Source organism: Canis lupus, chromosome 12, assembly GCF_003254725.2.
Source record: "Canis lupus dingo isolate Sandy chromosome 12, ASM325472v2, whole genome shotgun sequence".
NCBI classification, from domain to species: domain Eukaryota; kingdom Metazoa; phylum Chordata; class Mammalia; order Carnivora; family Canidae; genus Canis; species Canis lupus.
In genome coordinates this window covers 45,075,333-45,096,219 of record NC_064254.1, presented here as the reverse complement: position 1 = coordinate 45,096,219, position 20,887 = coordinate 45,075,333, and the positions used below count along the sequence as shown (strand labels likewise).

General features: G+C 37.5%; 1 protein-coding gene across 2 annotated transcripts in view; it reads left to right on the top strand.

Moving 5' to 3' along the window:
- TBX18 (T-box transcription factor 18) overlaps positions 1–19,100 on the top strand; it is a 28,563-nt gene extending 9,463 nt beyond the window's left edge. For both annotated transcript variants that reach the window (XM_025444623.3, XM_049092328.1), the window contains 4 exons: positions 4,800–4,967; positions 8,388–8,452; positions 14,648–14,742; positions 16,106–19,100. In XM_025444623.3, the coding sequence (XP_025300408.3) occupies positions 4,800–4,967; positions 8,388–8,452; positions 14,648–14,742; positions 16,106–16,830 (1,053 nt within the window). In that variant the 3' untranslated portion in view covers positions 16,831–19,100. The remainder of the gene's footprint in view (positions 1–4,799; positions 4,968–8,387; positions 8,453–14,647; positions 14,743–16,105) is intronic.
- Positions 19,101–20,887: the final 1,787 nt, after the last annotated feature.

Genomic DNA, 20,887 nt, shown 5'->3' with positions numbered 1-20,887 from the left:
TACAGGGCAGACGAGCAGGCTTAGGACCCAGGAAAGGGTTGATGTTGCCTCTCAAGCATGAAGGTAGTCTCATGGCAAAATTCCTTCTTCCTCAGAGGATCTCAGTCTGTTTCTATTAAGGCTTTCAACTGATTGGATAAAGCCCACCCATGTTATGGAGAATAATCTGCTACACTCAAAGTCTACTGATTTAAATGTTAACCTTATCTAGGAGTGCCTGGGTGGCCCAGTAGATTGGTTGAGCATCTGACTCTTGATTTCTGCTCAGGTTCTGATCTCAGGGTTGTGAGATTGAGCCCTGCATTGGGCTCTGCATTCAGTGCGGAATCTGCTTAGGTTCTCCTTCTCCCTTTGCCCCTCTCCCTGCTTGTAAGCTTGCTCTCATTCTCTCTCTGTCCCTCTGAAATAAATGAACTAACGAAATCTTATTGAAAAATAAATGTTAACCTCATTTAAAAAATTCCTTATAGCAACATCCATATTTGTGTTTAAATAATTACAGTATTTTACTTTTAGAAAAAACAAAAACATAGCAGAAAACAGGCAAAATCTAGAGAAATGTGTCATCTCTCAGTGAAATTTTTCTTCTAAGGTTGTGGCTGAATGTAATACTTTGAAATACAGGGAGGTAATTACTGAATGTGGAAAAAGGGAGAGAAAGATAGGTACCTGTCCATTTCTGAAGCAAGAAAATTGCTTTTGCACTTGGTAAAAATCTATGAATCAGTTGGTACCAGAGGAGTATATAGGAAGAAAAGTGCTCTTTTCCATTATTTATTTAAAAGAAAGTAATTTTTAAGACTTTGTAAAATATAGTATAACATAAAAAGCCATAGTCTCTGCCTTCAGTGATCTAGCCTAGATGGAGAGAGAAGACGTACACACAGATAATCATGTTGTTGGCTCAGAGAGATACAGACGCCTCATTATTCCAGTCAGGAGAGATTGGGAAGGTTTCATGAGGACCTCCTATTGTGTCTATTGTATTTATTGACTCAGTTTGAAGACCCCAAATGAGGTTAGATTAGAGGTTAGGAATTTGTTCCTTATGCCATTGTTGTGATTGAGTATCTAGGAAGACAGTAGTACCATTATGGTGGGACTTTCTAATTCACTCGTCCTTTTCCTCATGCACAGACCTCTCAAGGACTCACCCATCTGCCATCATAGGGTTGAGGTTCTCTCGCCCCCAAGTTCTAAAGGAAGTACACTAATTTCCAATTAATCAAGCTGTAGACTCAAATGAGAGATGATTTTTCTAATTTCCTTTCTAACTTGCTTTGACTTTTTTGGCCTCTCAGTTCCCAGTTTTATACTCTGCTAAAGGTATACAAGCATTCAATATAGTGACCTGAGAACTGCCTGTAGACTTGGGACTTTTATTAAACACAGTGTGTTTAATGTAGGAAGCACATCCTCACAGGGCTATGACTGGACCTAGAACTGAATGAGACATGAAATTATATGCCATTGGGTTTTCCTTAATGTGACTTCATTTTCCCAAATACCAGGGATTGTTCATTTTCCCAAATACCAATACCATTTTCCCAATATTCACCAATATTGGTAAGAATCTAGACTAAATGTCCTGTCACTTTACAACTAATCTTGTAAAGACTAATGTTGTAAAGACTTTATAATCTCTCCTTACTCCTTGGGGAATCTGTAGCCAGCTTTACATTGAATTGTATAGAATCTAAGACTGGTCCTTGGGCTACCAATGTGCAGATGGTTAGCATGCTTGGGTAAGATATTTCCTTCTCATTGTGCGCATGTTTCCCTATTCATCTGGAATTTGATGTCTGGAGGAAAATATTTCCCTAAAAAATTAGAGGGGCAGCTGGGTGCCTCAGTCGGTTAAGTGTCTGACTCTTCATTTTGGCTCAGGTCATGATCTCAGGATTGTGAGATAAAGCCTGGTGTTGAACTGTACTCTCAGTAGGGAGTCCACTTGGGACTCTCTCTATCCTCTGCCTCTCCCTGCTGTTCTCTCTCTCAAATAAATCAATATATCTTAAAAAAATTAAGATAATTTGGCATGTCTGTCAAACTTCAGGCACTTTAGGTCCTTTCACATGAAAGATAAATAATATTGTGCTTCTTTTGACTTAAAACTAGTGTCTTTAGGGTGGAAAGATGTATATTAACCTGCACATGGGACAGCACTCTGTGTTTATGAATATTAGACCATGTGACTGTTTGTTACTAGGTAATGCCAAAAAGGAAAAAAAAAAAATCCTCCCTTTAAATGGAACAGAGAGCATGGAACATGCAGATCAGATATAATTATTTGAATTTCAGCATTATCATTGTGGTTTCCTTGTTTGTAAGACCAAGGTTCTACTTGTTTTATTAAATAAGCAGAATGTTATTGATCACTCATCATTGTAAGTTTGATAGATCATTAAGAAGCAAATAATGCTGTTTTATCCAGATGAACTGAGGCTTGTTCAACGTTCCCTGAAAACATCTGGGGATATACTAAATTCCTCTAGATAATATTGAAAGTATGTTATTTTGCTGGGACAATCTCTAAATTTCTGGTGGCATGTGCCCTTTAATGTGCAGACATAGGTAGACATCAGCTATTTCTATACCCTACTTCAGTATACCCCACCTTATGTGATTTTGGAAATTCTGTAAGGATAGAAAGAAAGAAATAAAATTTAAGTATATATACTATATGGAGAATCTGCTTGAGAGAACAAAGACTTCATAAAACAAGAACCTATGTTCATCAACCTGTAAGTAGAAACCTGAATCAGTGTTTATTTCCTTCATTCCAGTCAATTTGTTTTGTTTTAGTCTTTTGAAATTAGTTATGTACTTATTTTTGTTTGTTTGATATAAGGTAGCTTTCTCTAATTTCTCTTTTACTCTGAAATTTGCTGATCATTAGAGTCATTAGAATAGGTCTTGCATCTGTGTTTTTCAGACTTTTTACCTGACTCACATAACCAGATGTACACGTTACATTATGACCTGGTGTAAAGACATGCAAGGAAAATGGTGTTTTACAAAATAGTACTTATCGTTACTATAAGGAGCACACTCTACGTTTCTACTTTATAATTTTATTTATTTAAAAAATTTTTGGTTGCAACCCTTTAAACTGACTTTTGTGAGCTGCTAATGGGTTACTGAAGTTATGTCTTTTTTTTAGACCTGGAAAGAGACTTTTCCAGAGGTTGCAGATCCATGTATATATCCACAGGTGACCTGAGGGCTATTGTGTTCTCTTATTCTTTTCTTATATTCACACTGCACCCCTTTGCCCCCATCAAGCAAGTCTGGTGGGCACTGTCATTAGATCTGCCATCCAGGCATCTCTTCCACTGATAGAAAGAAAATTTGGGGGTAAAAAACAAAACAAAGCAAAACTGACCATCACACTGATAACTGCCAGGGAGTAAAGGCTTCCTTTTGTGGCAGCAAACATGCTCTCCAGGTATAGGGCTATTTGTTTTGGGGCTGACCAAATATTCTGAATTTGGCATTATTACACTGCCTGTATCCTGCAAAACAGGAGACAGGTCAACTACAGTGTTTCTCCAAGACTCTCTTTAAGAATTTCTTCTCAAAACTCCCAGTGACCCAAACCTGAATTCAAATCATGTAACTCAGGGAAGATAGAGCTTTATTAACTGAACTCATTAACAAAAACCCGAATGTAGATGTCCAGCGGCAAATAGAAAATTTCATTGGATAAGGCTGTTTCTGTATTCTACCTCCAATACCTTGAAGCATAAAACATAAAGAAAAAGAAAAAAAATTCACCCACAATCCCATTATCCAGAGATGATCACTGTTTATATCTTTCTGTGGGTCCTTTTTACAGTCTGTTTTCATGCAGTTGTGGTAAGTTTATAAACAAATTGGATCATTTAAGATTTAAAAAGAAACATTTTATTTTGTGGTTAAAAATGTCCCAAATAGCACTTAGTAATGGCTGAATAACATCTATTCCGTTGCATGGACTTTGATTTACCTAACCAATCTACTCATGTAAGTGGCTTGTAGTTTCTTCACTGTTATAAGATGGTTCACTGCTCATCTCTATACATGAAATGCCTTTTTTTTTTTTTTTTGAAATAGTTTCTTGGATAAATTCTCAGAATTGGAATCATAGTGTAGAGGATAGTTGAACCATATTATCCGATTTCCCTAGAAGAGTTTGAGTGCAGCAGCTTTTCTATCCCTAGGTGCCTGGGTTTTGGGAGTTTCTCTGTGGTGGAGGTATGAACCCTAGGTTCTCCAGACAAACCAGGGATGTTGTAAGCCACACATAAGGCAGATTCCTGGGTATCCTTAAAATTCCTTTTGCCCTTGACTGGACACGTTGCCATCACCATAGTGGAAGAATGTTATCTGAAGTAAACTGTGGTGTGCAAATACTTATTTTCAGGGGATGGGTGTGGTAGAATTTAAATAATCATTTCAATCTCTATTTTTAGTTTTACTGTTTGGACTGTTATGTTCCCTTTGGCTCATTATAAATAAAATGCTGATGAATTTATTCTTATGTTTTCAGAAACAGAAAATTAGATGTTAAGTTCATGGTTGTATGCAGAGTTCCACCAAAATAACGATTTTTTTCCTTTTGTATTTTTATGCATATTTTACAAATAACTTCTTAGTCCTCTCTTTCTAACTTTGACATACTGTATTAAATTGGCACTTCTGCATCTTTGGAAATTTTCATTTCCAACTGGGATTTATTTTACACATTAAATATTTAGTCATGGTGCTGAGATTGGGCAGAAGTTCCTGATATATTTGGCTTTCTTTCCTTGACACAGATTATCCTTCATTCTATGCACAAATACCAACCACGGGTCCATGTCATCCGTAAAGACTGTGGGGATGATCTTTCTCCCATCAAGCCTGTTCCGTCTGGGGAGGGAGTAAAGGCATTCTCCTTTCCAGAAACTGTCTTCACGACTGTCACTGCCTATCAGAATCAGCAGGTACTGTTCTCAGAATTACTGTCTTTCTAGACTTTTCATTTCAGGTGTCAATAGAAAGCTAGCTATCCTTTTCACTGTATCTAAATGTTATGAAGTGTCAAAAAGCAATTGCCATAGAAGACCTCCAGGATGTGTATGTGTGTATATATAAATAATTTTTTATCCATGAATCCCCAAGTAAGGCTACTTAGAGTGAGAATTTCTTTAGATAAGAATGTGTCTCATGATTAACAATGTAGGTTTGCATTCCATTTTGAGATGTCAAATCATGATGTCATAATTAAGATTAAAGAGCATGTGGGGGCTCCTTGGTAGCTTAGTCAGTTGAGTGTCTGACTCTTAATTTTGGCTCAGCTCATGATCTCAGGGTCATGAGATGGAGCCCTGTGTCAGGCTCAGCACTGGGCATGGAGTCTGCTTGAGATTCTCTCTCTCCCTCTGCCCCTCCCCTGCACTAACTCGCTCTCTCTGTTTTTGTTTTTTTTTTTTTAAAGATTTTTAAAATTTATTTATTCACGAGAGAAACAGAGACAGAGAGAGAGAGGCAGAGACACAGGCAGAGGGAGAAGCAGGCTCCATGCAAGGAGCCTGATGTGGGACTCGATCCCAGGTCTCCAGGATCACGCCCTGGGCTGAAGGTGGTGCTAAACCACTGAGCCACCTGGGCTGCCCTCGCTCTCTCTCTTAAAAAAAAAAAGCATATATACTGCCTAGGAAATTGGCACATAGAATATGAAACCTGAATTGATCATAGAACATGGGATTTGATAACTCACATTATTTTAAAACTATAACCCATGTATTATAGGAAATATTTCAGAAGCATTTATCTTACGTAGTCATTTTGGTATATACAAAAAAGGCTATTTCTTTCAAGATACATTTTAATTGTGACAGAGGGTGATATATATGCTTATAGCCTGAGAGGTCCTCAGCTGTGGAGTAATCTTTTCATAAAATTAGTAATAATTTCAAAAGTGATATATTTCTTTTCAACATAGGTAAGCATATATATTTCTTTAAGTCTGTGTCTAGTAGGTAGAAAATTGATTCAAGGCAGTTATTTAGTCCATGCGGTTATGGCCAGTTTTCATAAAAAATAGTGATGTAATTGAGACTGATGTGGTCTGTGATAGACTTTTTTTTTTTTAATTTTAGTGATTAGGAGAATTATTTTAGGTCTTCTTTTTACATTTATTTACATTTTAAGGCTTTATAATTTCTCAGTTGTGTTTTTTGTTGTTTTAAAGCTTATAAAGAGATTTGGGTCCTGCCCCTACAACCTCCTTTAGGCCTGGGGGGTGCATCTGCTCTCATCCATGTGAGCTGCCAGTCCCATAGCCGAAGCCATCCTGTCCTCTCACTCACATTGTCATGCTCTTTATAGGCTTTGAGGAAGCACCTTAAGTTAGCCTTTAGAAGGACTGGAGAGAATTAGGAGGAGGTTCTTAAAATATGTTAAGTTTAGAAAATGAATTTTTATTTATTTATTTTTTAGGAAAAACATTATGTATGAGGAGAAGAGAGCAGAGACATTTAGGACCTTTTAAGCAACCCCAGTTTATCTGTCTCTTTTTCTATCTCTCAAACACAAACAAATGAACTATGTCAAATGTGTATTTTCTCCCAGCCTCTGTGATACAATAAACATGATGCAGTGGGCTTTTTGGTACATGTTGACTGATACCAATTGACAAACTTTGACAAATCAATTAATAGGGTAAAAAAATTAGAAGGGACATTGTTGATGACCAAATACAATGATGTTAATTTTGCTTCCTGGCTCCTATTTTAAGAACTCATGGAAAATTGGTAAAGCAGCTTAGCTTGGTGGTTAATAGCATGGGGTTCTGAAGCCCAGGGTCCCAGCCTAGTTCTATGGCCAAGTAACCTTAAGATCATAGGAAACTTAGGCCTCTGTTTAAAAGAAAACATAAGATTGGGATAATTACATATAAATTGCGATGAGAATGAAATATATGTATAAAATTCTTAGTAAGCATACATAGTATGCACTCAGTAATAAAAATATTGGCAATAGTAACATATCTATATTCAGACAAGGCACCATTATGTAAATCTGTACTCTTTTTTGAAATGCTATTTTAAATGAACATGTAAATTATTTAATGTTATTTAAATATTATTTAAATGAACAAATACTTAAGTTATAATGAACTATAAAGAATTCCTTCAATGAATGGCAGACATGCTGAATTTATTAGCATACCCTTATATTATAGCCTTTATAATGTAGTTTTATTCACATGCTAAGACAATATCCTGTGGAGCACATGTATGTCAAGTGTCGTGTAGCTAATTGGAGGATGGCTGAGAACACACACAGGAGAATATAGGGGCATTGCAGATACATTTCAGAGATGCCTTTTCTTGGCCCTAGTGTTAACCAACAGCGTTCATTTGTCCTTAGCCAAAATGGTACCATCAGAAGTGTGTTCATTAACTTTGTAGATTCCACTAAGCCAAAGAGCTTAGAAGACAAAGCATGATGTACTTCTTAGAAAATAGGCTGTAACTTCCTCTGAGCAAGGTGGAGACCTATTAAGAAATAGATGTTATTATTAGTGTCAATTACGCGATGGTAGAAATAAAAATATATATATATATATAATGGAGATGATTAGACCATTTGTAAAAATTCCACCCCCAAATTTCTGTTAAAATTAAAGCATCATTTATTTCTACTTCATGAATAAGATTTAATCTCATTAGAGCCTTCCAGTAGTGGTTAGCTCTGGTTAGACATTCACTGTTTCGCTCTGACTAGGTCAGGACTCAGCAGAAAATAGAGGAAAGAATAAAATTTTCAAATGTGAGCCATAAAGATGATTCAAAGAGAGACAAAAATACAGAGGCAGAAAACTTGAAGAAGTGTATGTTACCTAATTCTGAAGAACAGAGGGATGCGTAGGAGCTTAACAACATTCAAGTGTATAAATAACTTGACTAAATAGAAGTTGGATATTAGCTGTTACCTGTTACTAAGAGAAACAGGATTAAACCATGTCACAAAGTTAAGATGAAGAGCTTTAGTTCAGGGGGATTGTCAAACAAAGGACAAGTTGTTATCAACACACGATTCAGAATTTCTTTCTCTATGATATTAAAAGCAAAACAGATTTTATTTACAGAGTTTTATTTATTTATTTATTTATTTTTTATTTACAGAGTTTTATTTGCAGGTGGGAATGTCTTTCATAGCAGATGAATGTCTAGGAGATTTCTAAAATTTTCTTCTGGCTTTGCAGCTAAGGGAGTAAAATACTGGAGAAATAGGGGAGAGGAACACAGTCTATTTTGAAATTACTTGTAGTTCTTCCACTATTTCTTTTTTGAATTACCTTACTTGACATTTATAATATTTGATATGATTTTTTTTTTTTTTTTTGTATTCTGTAGATTACTCGCCTGAAGATAGATAGGAATCCTTTTGCCAAAGGCTTTCGAGACTCTGGGCGTAACAGGTAAGATTTAGTGAAGAACATTCTGGCTCCAATAAACATATTTGACTTTTTGTTGTGAATTTTCCATTATAACAGTTTACTGACATGGCTTTGAAATAATTTTCTGATACGGATTAAAATTTGTCACTACCACTGGGCCTTGGATATAACTTAATTTTGGTTGTAGTGCTATGGCTTGCCAATTCCTAAGGTGAACTTTGATGTGTGATTCTGGCTGAAAAATGCAAGTTCTCAGGGTGCACAGTGCATACCACTTTTGTAGGAACCTTGAGGAAAGCTGCCCCTTCAGGACTCAGGGGTTTCAGTATCTTAAGTTGATAGCCTGCCCTCTGTGCCCTGGGGCTTCAGTATTATAAGTCAATAGCCTCTCTGCATCGCTGTTGGTTTATAATTTGCTTAGTGATGTCATAACAATCTATTGATTCTATCTTTGGTTTATGATAGGATTTCTTGTTTTCTCAGATTTCCAACTAGAATATGAAACTACTCCCCATTGCCAAGAGAGCTCATGTTCTTCAGTTTCCAAATTTGTCTTGGCTGTGCTGACAGCCACACACTTGTTTATTTTTTCTGTGTTGTGTTTTATAGTGTTTGTACTAGGAGGGAGAGCAACAATAATGAATTCCACTCTATAACTTTTATCAAAAAGCAGATCACCCTTGTCTGTGTGCCAAGAGTTTCTGAATTTATTGATATGATTCTATTCCAATATAGTTTGGTGCAACATTTTCTAAAATAAGTATTGATAGTAATAGAGAGTAATAATAGACTAACGTGCTCCAGATGCCTCTTCAGGGTAAGGCTTTGACTTAAATGTTTTTAAACCTTTTAAAAAGAAATATTTGAGTAATTTTTATGACTTTACTCCACGAATTATTCTAATATTTCTTGAAAACTTGGTATTCTTGAAAAGTTGGTATAGGCTATGTCTACAGGAAGTCGAAATCCTCAATTGTATTGTTTTAGGGACAGTTTGTGAGTTAAAATTGTAGAGAAAACAATCAGGTGGTAGTCCAGATTTTTAGTTTCTTTCAGCTGATTATTCAGGCAAGGTTGGTGCAGACAGATCTTTTCCCAGAATACACTAAAGTGCTTGCAGAACACACTCATATACAGTGGCATTCTTTAAACACCATGCAACATGAGTACTAAAATGCAGCTGAAATGCATGAAGAGTAGAGTAGACTTTAACTTAGTGCAGGTACATCAACAAAACTAATAATAGGACAATAATTTCCTCTGAAATTCTTCATTCTGTAGGAAGATTTGCAGGTATTCCTATAATACCTGTTGTCTGAGATATTGAAATTACTCTGTCTTTTTAGATGTTTTGTTTTAATGTAAGAACAGCTTTGCTTGGCTTTTGTTATGTTACATTAGCTGTTGGTTAACTTTTCTGTCCAGAGGAGTTTCTTTTTTTAAAAAAATATTTTATTTATTTATTTGAGAGAAAGCAAGTATGGTGGGGGGGGGGGGTTGGCATGTGGCTGGAGAAACAGACTCCCCACTAAGCAGGGAGCCCAACCTGGGGCTGGATCCCAGGACCCTGGGATCATGACCTGAGCTGAAGACAGATGCTTAACGAACTGAGCCACCCAGGTGCCCTTCCAGAGGAGTTTCTAAAAGTTGAATATTTTCGTAACTGAGAAGGTCACTAGTGAGGGGTAATAGGAGACTTTGGGGTGACTTCTACATTGATAAATACTCTGGTGGGATCTTCTTGTGGTTTTGGTAAAGCAGTGCAGTATTTATCCATTTAAGAGTCTTTGATTTTGTTATTTTCCTTAAGCAGTGAATACATTTATTAAAGCTCACTGGAACTCCAGGAAGGCAGCTTGAGGCATATACAGCCAGGAACAGTGTCCAGGCTGTCCTGTAGGATTGACCTAGCAGACACACTGCTATCAACACTGGGGGAATCACACTGCTTGTATACTGTCGGTTCATTTTTTAAGCAGTACATTTAAAAATATTTTTAAAGGTGTATTTTTGGATAGATAACAATAGAGAATAAACCTACAAATAGAGGTGAGATGATTAGATGTATATGATAAGTTTCCAGTAAGAATTCTAGAAATGTCAGCATAATGAACAGGCATTTGAATTTGTTCCGTGAAAAAAATCAGTGGGATTGGTGAAAATTAACTACTAAATCTTGGTTTGATATGATGGGGTCAAAATGCTAGGTTCAATATGAATTTTTTCCATCCCTTTATTTTACATGTATATAGGTGTGGCATCTGTGGTGCTGGCTACTATTTCTTCCCTGACTCTAAAACTTTTAAAGTTTTTCATGGTCATACAGAACATAATGAATTATGTTTTTAACTCTTGAAATTTTTAATTTTTTGTTTTGTTCCAAATGTTTAAGCAATATCATAGTACAAGAAAAAGATGTTGAGTCTATACATAGTTTTCTTATTCAGAATAATTTCACTTTTTGTCTCATTAATATTAGTTTTCCTGCCAATAATAGATAGCTCTTCAGTGCTTATTTCACAATGCTAAATATATATAAATCAACATTCTCTTTTTAGAAATCTAATTTTAACATTTCCCATTGATAAATGCAAAAACTCATGTATGGGGAAGATGGAATTTGGTCAGCTTTAAAGACTTCTAACTTACATATTATTTTCCTTAAAAAAGAGTTTAAGTTATATGTAAGACTTGGAGGGTGCCTTGGTATTGAGGGCTTGGGGAAGGAGTGGTATTTTTTTCATATAAATAGAGAAGAAAGTCCATGGAGAAAAGTTCATTATATTTCTTTAATACCCTTGGTCTGTTGTCTTATTGTTATTACTTTTTAATATAAATTTCTGTTTTTATTTTTCCCCATATATGAAATAAACAAATTAAGCAGGACAAGAAATAAACATGGACTTGTGATTTTTTTAAACTTTATAAAACAATTTGCTTTAATTAAAAATTATCCCTTCCTGGTTATTTATGGTTCTACAGCCTATTTTATAGGAATCAGTAGCTTCAGTCCTTAAAAGCTCTCCTGCAAGACATTTGCTACGTGAAAGAGAATTTATGTGCTGAGAATAGTTTCATTCTTCAGTTAGGCCTTAGGTTTGACCCTATAAAATTTTTTACTCAGGAAGGTACAGAAATTTCTTTGCTTTAAATACTTCAGGAAAAACATAACCATTTTACTAAATAAACTTGGCCATTTGATAGCATAAATTAGGATGGTGATAAAATGTGGAAATTGTTCAAAGGCATCTTGTATAAATTATCGCCTTGGCTACACTCCTGCAGGAGGTGCCTTTTATCTTTTCTTTAACTAGATGGGAAAAGTCTCCATTACTGGAGAAAATGAAGGCCTTTTTTAAAAAGTCCAGATTCAGCTAATAAATATTTTATAACTGTTTCCTGCAAAATATCTGAAATCCTTTCTGGAACTTGCAGTGTGAAACAGCAGCCTCAAAAAAAAATATCAATAGCTCCAAGTCAGATCACTTGTAGATACATCATTTTCAGAGCATCTCTTTAAAGCTTAGGGTTACTGGTTTTTGATGATCAATGTCTCCCCAATGGGTCTATGGATTTGTATTTGAAGCATAATAAAGTTTACACTGCTAAAACAAATAATGCAATAATGCTCATCTCCATAGTTAATAAATATCTAAGTCCAGTGAATGCTTATTAATTACCTCTTAGCAAACTCCTCGTCGAGACCACTCCATGACCACTTTGGTATCCTTAATATTTAAAACTATGATTATTAAAACTCATCTGTGTGGCAATAAAAAAGCAGTTTTATACAAAACTGCGTCCTAACATTCTTTAGCATTTTTAAAAGCTTGTTTCTAGAAAGCTATAAAACCTAGCACAGGCTAAATATAGAGTAATCAGATAAATAGTACCCAGCATTCATTAGTTGAGTATTAAATGCAACCTGCAGGCTACATGGGATTTTGGGTCTGACCAAGCTGCCAAACTGCCCCCAAATCAATACTTCAATGTGTATAAAATATTATTGAGTTAGAGTGATCTTGCATTTGGCTTGCAGTCAGCCACAGATATGATGTCTGGTTTTGGAAATCACTTAGGAGCAAACAACTTGAGAGCTAAGAAAGGATGCAGAGCTTTCATGTTCTAATCTTCACTTTGTGGGAAACTGAAGCCCAGGGAGGTTAAAACATTTGCCCAGGGTCACACAGTGAATTTTAATGCGTTACAGCCACAGCCCAGTTCTCCTGACCCCCAGTCCAGTTTTCTTACCATGAAATAGTCCTCTCTCTGTAGAACACTGGTTATATCCAAAGCTAGATTCTGCAGCCCTCGTGGAAGGCATGTGCAGGTCCATGCTGTGCCCTGCTCTCCCCTTTGACAGCCCAATGCTAGCACCTGTATGAGGCTGGGGATGGCTCTTTGAAGTGCTCCTACAGTCCCACAGTAGCATCCCCTGAACTTGTGACTTGAGAGATAAGTCAGGTCCACATGTGGACTCCTGTGAGGATGGTTCATGTACGCAAGCCTGTGTTTGGACTCAATACCACCCATCCACATGCACACACACACACATGCACACACACATTGCTGTCTCCTTATGTCACTAAGATGGGGTAGTGACGCTTCATGGAATCATGACAGACATCAACAAATTAATGGAGTCTACACTCTGAACACTCTGAAGAAGTAAATTCAGTGTGGAAAACCTCAGAACAGTAGGGCAAGTTGTGTAAGATGTTTTATCTGCACATATCATGTACTACGAGTATCTAGAGAGTTTTTTTTTAAGATTTTATTTATTTATTCATGACAGACAGAGAGAGAGAGGCAGAGACACAGGCAGAAGGAGAAGCAGGCTCCATGCGGGGAGCCTGACATGGGACTCGATCTCGGGTCTCCAGGATAACGCCCTGGGTTGAAGGCAGCCCTGGGCTTAAGGCAGACGCTAAACCGCTGAGTCACCCAGGCTGCTCCTAGAGTTTTCCCCGTGTTGTGTAGGCGGTATGACTCTGGGGGCAGGAGATTCCTCTAGTCTTAGTTAATAATTCATGATTTGGGGATACAAGGTATCCAGAGGAAGTAGCAAGTTGAGTGCAAGGGATTAAAGACTCACTTTTTAACATTTGCATTAAATACAGATTATTTGTGTGAAATAAAACTGTATCACAAGAGAAGTATGAATATTGTTTGATACTCAGAAAGCAGGCATTTCCTACAAAGGAGCTCTATGTTTCATGAAAATCACAATGATACTAAGATTAACAAATTGCTTAGGGCTTTGGTAGTTGAAGGAAGACTGATGAGGTCTTAAGAATGGGCTAGTTGAGTGAAGTGCCTCATTTCCAGAATTTAATTCTCTAATACAAGGAGAGAAGGATTCTGAATCACTCACAGTAGGAGACATATACATTGATATATGCATTCAGAGTGGTTACCTTTGTTTTCAAATATATATATATATGTCATGTAAGTAGTTTACAACCCACTTACCCGTCTCTTTAAGTATCCATTCATTAAGTGTGTGTAGGAGCCTGAAAAGAATGTTTGATTCTAATACTAGATCCATATATTATACTGGCCTTTGAGATCACCTTTCTGTATTCCTCCTGCATGTTGGGCTGAGAAGTCAGTGCTGCCTCCTACCCCCCTGGACTTCCTATTGTTGGAGGGAGAGCCTATTCTGGCTGTACTGGGTATGATGGATTGTGCCCCCCAGAGAGAAGTTGGTATTCTTTGGATGAGTGTTCTTCTAAAGCTGGCTACCAAGGCACCGAATAATGGCAGACATGGCTCTTTGGAAAAAAGTGGCTTCACTGGGTTAAGCTTTTGTGGCAAAGCCTTCCTCATTAGAGGGAGAAGTTATGTTACAGGGGTGCAGGGTGGACTCTGAATCACAGCAGAGAGCCTTGGACTCCCATCAGCTAGGATGGACCTTTTCAATTGAGCTCCTTAGTGCAGAGGGACAGTTTTTTATTCTCCCAGGTCAGCTTAGTTTTCTGAGAATGTTAACAGGATATCTTGGGTGGTTTCCATTGTCCTCTGCTCCTAGTGACAGAATGGTAGCCCATCACTGAAGCATTTCTTTTTTTCCTATGCCGAGCTCCTAGCCCTACCAATGTGGGGGGACACTGTCAACACCAGTGATGTGTTCTGAGCTGCTTATTACTGGCGGAAGCTCCAACTGCTCCTAACTAGGCTTCTTTTGTCCACCTCCATCCCAATCCTTCTATTTAGAATGGGTTTGGAAGCCCTTGTGGAGTCATATGCATTCTGGAGACCTTCACTACGGACTCTCACCTTTGAAGATATCCCTGGGATTCCCAAGCAAGGTAAAACAAAGAGCCTCCTGTGTCACATATATAGCCAGTTCTTGACTGGAAGCTCAGGCACTGAAATATCCACCTGTCATCATTTGCCTCCACAGTGGCAACCTCATCACCAATATCCTCGTTACAGGATCCATCTCTTTTCTGTGGGGAATGGGGATGGGAACCAGAGAAATGGCTCTTATGGTTGTAGGTTAAGTCTTGGATGTTTTAGGCTATTTATATATTTCATGACCTTTATCTCACCCTTAAATGTCATGTTAAAATTAGAGTTGGGCTGTGGGCTCTTGTGCCGGGTCCACCTCACAGGGAATTGCCGGTGCAGGTGCCAGTTCACCCTTTCTTGCCAGCTTCGTTCTTCACTTCCTTCAGCATAATTGTCTTAGGACTGTCAGCATGCTCCGACACTCAGGCTTTGTCTACCCAATCCTGCCCAGCACCCCACTGACAATCAACATGCTGGGTTTTAGATAATTATCATCGACTGGATTGGGCTTTGAGATGATTTTGAGAAGCTATATAAAACACTGTTGCTGGAGCTGTGAAGGCTTTACAACCCATCCGGCCTGTTGTAATTCTCCCTCTAAGTTTCATCAAGTTTGCAGACATCAATCTGCCAGTGAACCCAGAGAAGGGCAGATGGCCACAACCACCGTTATTGATTGGACGCAGGGTCAACCACCTGCTCTGTTTCACAGGACTGTTTATTTGGTGGGCCTCTGCTCTTGTGTTAGCATGGGATTCACCCACCTGTTTTCTGGTTGGAAATGAGATTGTTGAAGTTCTAGACTACTGCCTTCTTGTAATAGCCCTACGTGGTACAGCCATTGGATGCAGAGAAGCTTCTAGTGAGAAGCTACAGATATGTTTGAGACAGGGTGTATCCTATGACCAATTTGCTTCCTTCTATTGACCCAGAACAAGGTCTGCTGAAAGAGTAAGAATATGGGAAGAAGAGAGGTTATGGCTGTAATTTTGGAACAAGATAGAGTAAGATGAAATTTATAAAGTTGCCAGGAAAGTCATTGTTTGTGATATCTATTAGAGAAAATCAGAAAACTTTGGGAAAGGTAATGGAAGGAGAAAATGTGAAAATTCTATGTGGTAGTGTCCTGCTATCTTCTGCAATAAAAAAGATTATTGCCTGGGGAGATCATTTGCTTTAGAAATATTGAGAAGATCTGTGTCTAAAATATTTCAGTCTGAATTCAGGTAAATTATAATTCCTTGAGAGCCAAGACCATCTCCTTTTCACCATTCAGTGTGGGCTTCCTGGTGACAAGCATTGTCTAGCTCCTGTTCACAAAATTGAAAGGAAAACATGGCAGTGCAGTCCTTGCCCTTTACATTTCAACTTCTTTTGTAGGAAATACAAGTTCTTCCACACTGCTCCAAGGCTCTGGGAATGGCGTTCCTGCCACCCACCCTCATCTTTTGTCTGGCTCCCCTTGTTCTTCTCCTGCCTTCCATCTGGGGCCCAACACCAGCCAGCTGTGTAGCCTGGCCCCGGCCGACTACTCCGCCTGTGCCCGCTCGGGCCTCACCCTCAACCGATACAGCACCTCCTTGGCTGAAACCTACAACAGGCTCACCAACCAGACTGGCGAGACCTTCGCAGCGCCCAGGACTCCTTCCTATGTGGGCGTGAGCAGCAGCACCTCGGTGAACATGTCCATGGGTGGCACTGATGGAGACACTTTCAGCTGCCCACAGACCAGCTTGTCCATGCAAATTTCGGGGATGTCTCCCCAGCTTCAATACATCATGCCTTCACCCTCCAGCAACGCCTTTGCTGCTAACCAGACCCATCAGGGCTCCTATAACACTTTCAGGTTACACAGCCCCTGTGCTTTGTATGGATATAATTTCTCTACATCCCCCAAACTGGCTGCCAGTCCTGAGAAAATTGTTTCTTCCCAAGGAAGTTTCTTGGGGTCCTCACCGAGTGGGACCATGACCGATCGGCAGATGTTGCCCCCTGTGGAAGGAGTGCACCTGCTTAGCAGTGGGGGTCAGCAGAGTTTCTTTGACTCTAGGACCCTAGGAAGCTTAACTCTGTCATCATCTCAAGTGTCTGCACATATGGTCTGATGCATCCTTGAAGTTAAACCATATGCAAATTGGTCTAATGTATTTTTTTCTTCATTTTCCTTTTCTTTTTTCTGAAAGCAATATGAAAAGAAAGTATCAGTAGCTTGTAAGATTTACATATAATAGGACATGAAGGCTCACTGAGTGTTTTGACTTTCTCATGGTGAGATTGTAATTATCTATGGTATATATGTATACTGTATATAGCATGTGGAGTTTTGCAGCCTGCAAAACCACATCCTCCCTCTTTTTTTCTCCCTATTTCATCTAGTTGCACAGGGTATTGGCATAAGTAGTATGTTTAGCCAAAATTCTCAGACTCTTTTAAAAACCAAACAGCAAACTTAAAACTTGGCAGTGATACTAACCAGACCAAGACTTATAACTTAATTTATCAGAAAAATGCTCTACACAGTTTCATACTTGAGTGTTGATAACAAACAGTAACCAGCACACAGAGTCTTGTGATTTCTGTTATTCTTGGGCACAGTGTGAGAACCTCAAATGCAAAAGCCAGTTGAGGTCTAAGTATTAGTTCCGAGGCATTTGTAATCATGAAGGATTAGCTTTTGGGTTCTTGTTGGTCTTGTTTGTCACAGATACTAGATGATTTAGTTCTGTAAAAATCCACAACCTATGATAATTATTTACTTAAGTAAGGTGGACGAGAGGCTTGTACTTTCTTTTCACTTCCCATTAGGGTATGTATGAGGTATTTATTCATCTGCAGAGAATATATTTCCAGTATTTTGGATCTTTTGCTCATTTTATTTAGTTTTAAGTAGACCGTTAAAGAATGTTCTATAAACATTTTTAAATTCCAATTTTCACCAGGAAAGGAATATATGATATGAGTGGAATGCCAAAAAGAAAATAAATCCACCTCAAATTCTTTGATTCCAGTGAGATATGTCTATCTTTTTAAATCAAGAGGAACAATATTGTCAGCTGTCCCTTAGGTTTTTATAGTGTGGTTTTTCATTGAGGATATTTTTTCCATCTTGCTTTGCGATTCTTGACCCGTGGTCTATAAGTAAGGAAAAAGGCCTTTAAGCTACTTATTTATGTCTTGTAACTCCTACAAATTGAAACCTCCCCCCTCCTTAACCTTGTTTCTCTGTCTGAGTCTTTCCCGAAACAAATAGATTCTAGGCCTTTATGGTATTAAATAACGCTGTAAGGAATTTCAGGGGGTTATCTCCAGCAATCTGTCTTTTGGGGGTTGTAGTGCAAAGGCCAGAGTCCATTACCATAAAGACCCTCTTAGAGGATGAAGGAGGAAGATACTAATTATGATAAAGGATCTATAAAACTTTTAACCTCAACAGCATTTTCAGCCTCCAAACTGAAAAAAAGAAAATAGGATTAATTTTTTAAAAACTCCTAAAATAACGTATACTTGGTTTAAGATTTCAAAACAAATAACTTTGATAGCATATTATGAGATGAGTAGGAAAGGCTAAGAATGCATGATGAGGAGCATTACCAAATGTCTGTTAAGAAACTAAAATAACATGTCTGTTCATTGACTTAATACCTTTCATATATTTGTCAACCTACAGCAGTGAGATTTCCTTTAAGTGCTAAACAGAGTTGCTTTAACTCATCCCTACTTTAGATAGGGAAAGGGTATACCTCCCTATTTACTTCTTGACTTTAAAACAGCACGGCTGTTAGATATGTAGACACATAACTGTTTGAAAAATATTTGCACAGGATGTGACTCTGTTTATGGATATTGATAACTTCCATCATGGATTTTGTAACAGTTCATCAAATTAGTATTGATTTTTAAATTGAAGATTAGCACGAAGGGACACAAAATCTTTCTGGTAGGTAGATACGTAGAAGATGTTTGTGTATGGTATTAATAGCTTGACAAAGATTTGGGAAAATCCTCATGAGTACATCCCAGCCTTAGTGCTTAGTACAGTTCAAAAAGTTTTCTGTCTTGAGAAAACATGGAAAGTAATGATCTAAACTCATATGTATTAATAGGGAGAGCATTTTCCTTTTTGCTGTTGGTGATTTGAAATTACATAATAATATGAGTAGAATTTTTTATTAATTTTTTTTTGATTTAGCAATATTGTACAAATTGCTGTTTCCTTTAGGTTTTACTGTAAATATTAATCATCATGTCACTTCAAAGACTAGCCTTTTATCGTTATATTAAATGATATACGTGCATTGATAATTATAATTATATATCTGTATTTTATTAAAAAGTGCTTAAGAAATTATATATTAAAGTGTGTTGCTAAACCCTTTTATGACTTTGGAGGGTAGTCATTTAAAGTGTCTATAAATGTTGTTCCAAGAATAAGTGCACATATGAACACCCAGAACACAAATTTTGTAGCTTTCAAGTACAAGGCATGGAGAAATGGGTCTGGCATTCATTTTTCATGTGCTAAATATAATTTCTTGGTGCCCTGACCATGTCATTGAAGGTGAAGCCCTGACAAATGTTGAACACATGAAAATTCAAATGTAAGAAGAGGAGGACATGGTGGTATGTTTTGTTTCTGGTCCAGGGGAGAAGGGCAATGATACAAGAATGAGCTGCTTTTACCACTGACCAGTGATGACAGATCACTTCTAGACCTCTTGACTGGAAAACATTCCAAGGGACATTGTGATGAGGTGAGGTTGGTGCTATCACAGCCAGTCACATTTTGAAAATTAACACTTGCTTCTATACAAGCTCCTTCCCAGAGGTCAACAACTTGGGCACCCACTTGCTGACCCCTGATTTCTGGAATGTAGAGGGTCAGGAGACTTTCATGGCCTCCAGAAGAGACTGGACCACACTGTTGCTGATAGAGCAAAGGATCACACTCACTCTTCCCATTAACTAGTGAAATTCTGAGCAAAAGAAACCTCACCTTTAAAATGTGAATTCCTCTCAAGACATTGCTCTCTAGGTTTAAACCTATCAACAACTCACACCTTAGTATGGATTAGATAAACAGAAGCTTCTGAGATAGCCAGAAGTTTGATTAGAAGAAAAGAGTAATTTTTGACATAGGGAAATTCTGGGAAGATTTGGATGGGGAAGAGGATGTACAAAGAGAGGAATCTCTGAGCAAACCTGCTGTAAAGCCATTAAAAATAATCATTTCATGAGCTTCTTTCAGGAGTCATGGTAGAGTTGGTGGATGCTATGCTGATGCTGTCTTTAATTAGGTTTGTAAAGAATCCTTTCAAAGTGCAATCATGCTGGGTTTCCTCATGGGGAATTAATGACTTCTCTACATGGAGGTTTTCTAAAGCCTTCCATTGGAAATTAAATAATGCTATTAAGTTACTACCACATTGTGTTTTAATATCTTTGATAATTATTCTTTAATAACATGTATGCTGAGGTAAGTTGAGAGTAAGGTTGAATATGTGAATAGTTAATAGGCATACATGGATGCAACCTTATAGAAGCTCAGCTTAAAAACATAATCAATGATGGAAATGAACAAATATTCAAGTATAGAAACATTCGAGATATATAAACTTAGTATCCATCTACATGCTGATGGATTTTCAAATAATAATTTTTTTTGAAATTTTGGTATGATGAGAACATAATTTTCTTGGAAATTAGGGAGCTTGGTTTCAAACCATGTACTTCTTGATCATAGTTTTGAACAAAAACTTTAACCAGTTTAGGTCTCAGTTTTTATGTGTGAAAGGAATGGCTGGGATGAGAAATTTTACATTCCTTTCAGTGTATGCCAGTTTATAAATTCATATGCCTGTGTATAAATAGCATTCAGCTTAATAGGAAAATAGCTTTATAAAAGTATATCTATAAAATATACTTTTGGAATATATATATTTGTGTATATCTGTTTTTACAAAGAACATACCATTACCCTGACCAGTATTATTATTTTAAATTTATTGGATTACTTAGAATTTATCTTGTATTTTATTTAGCTTTTAAAGATTTTATTTATTTATTCATGAGAGACACAGAGAGAGAGAGAGAGGCAGAGACACAGGCAGAGGGAGAAGCAGGCTCCATGCAGGGAGCCCGACTTGGGACTCGATCCCGGGTCCC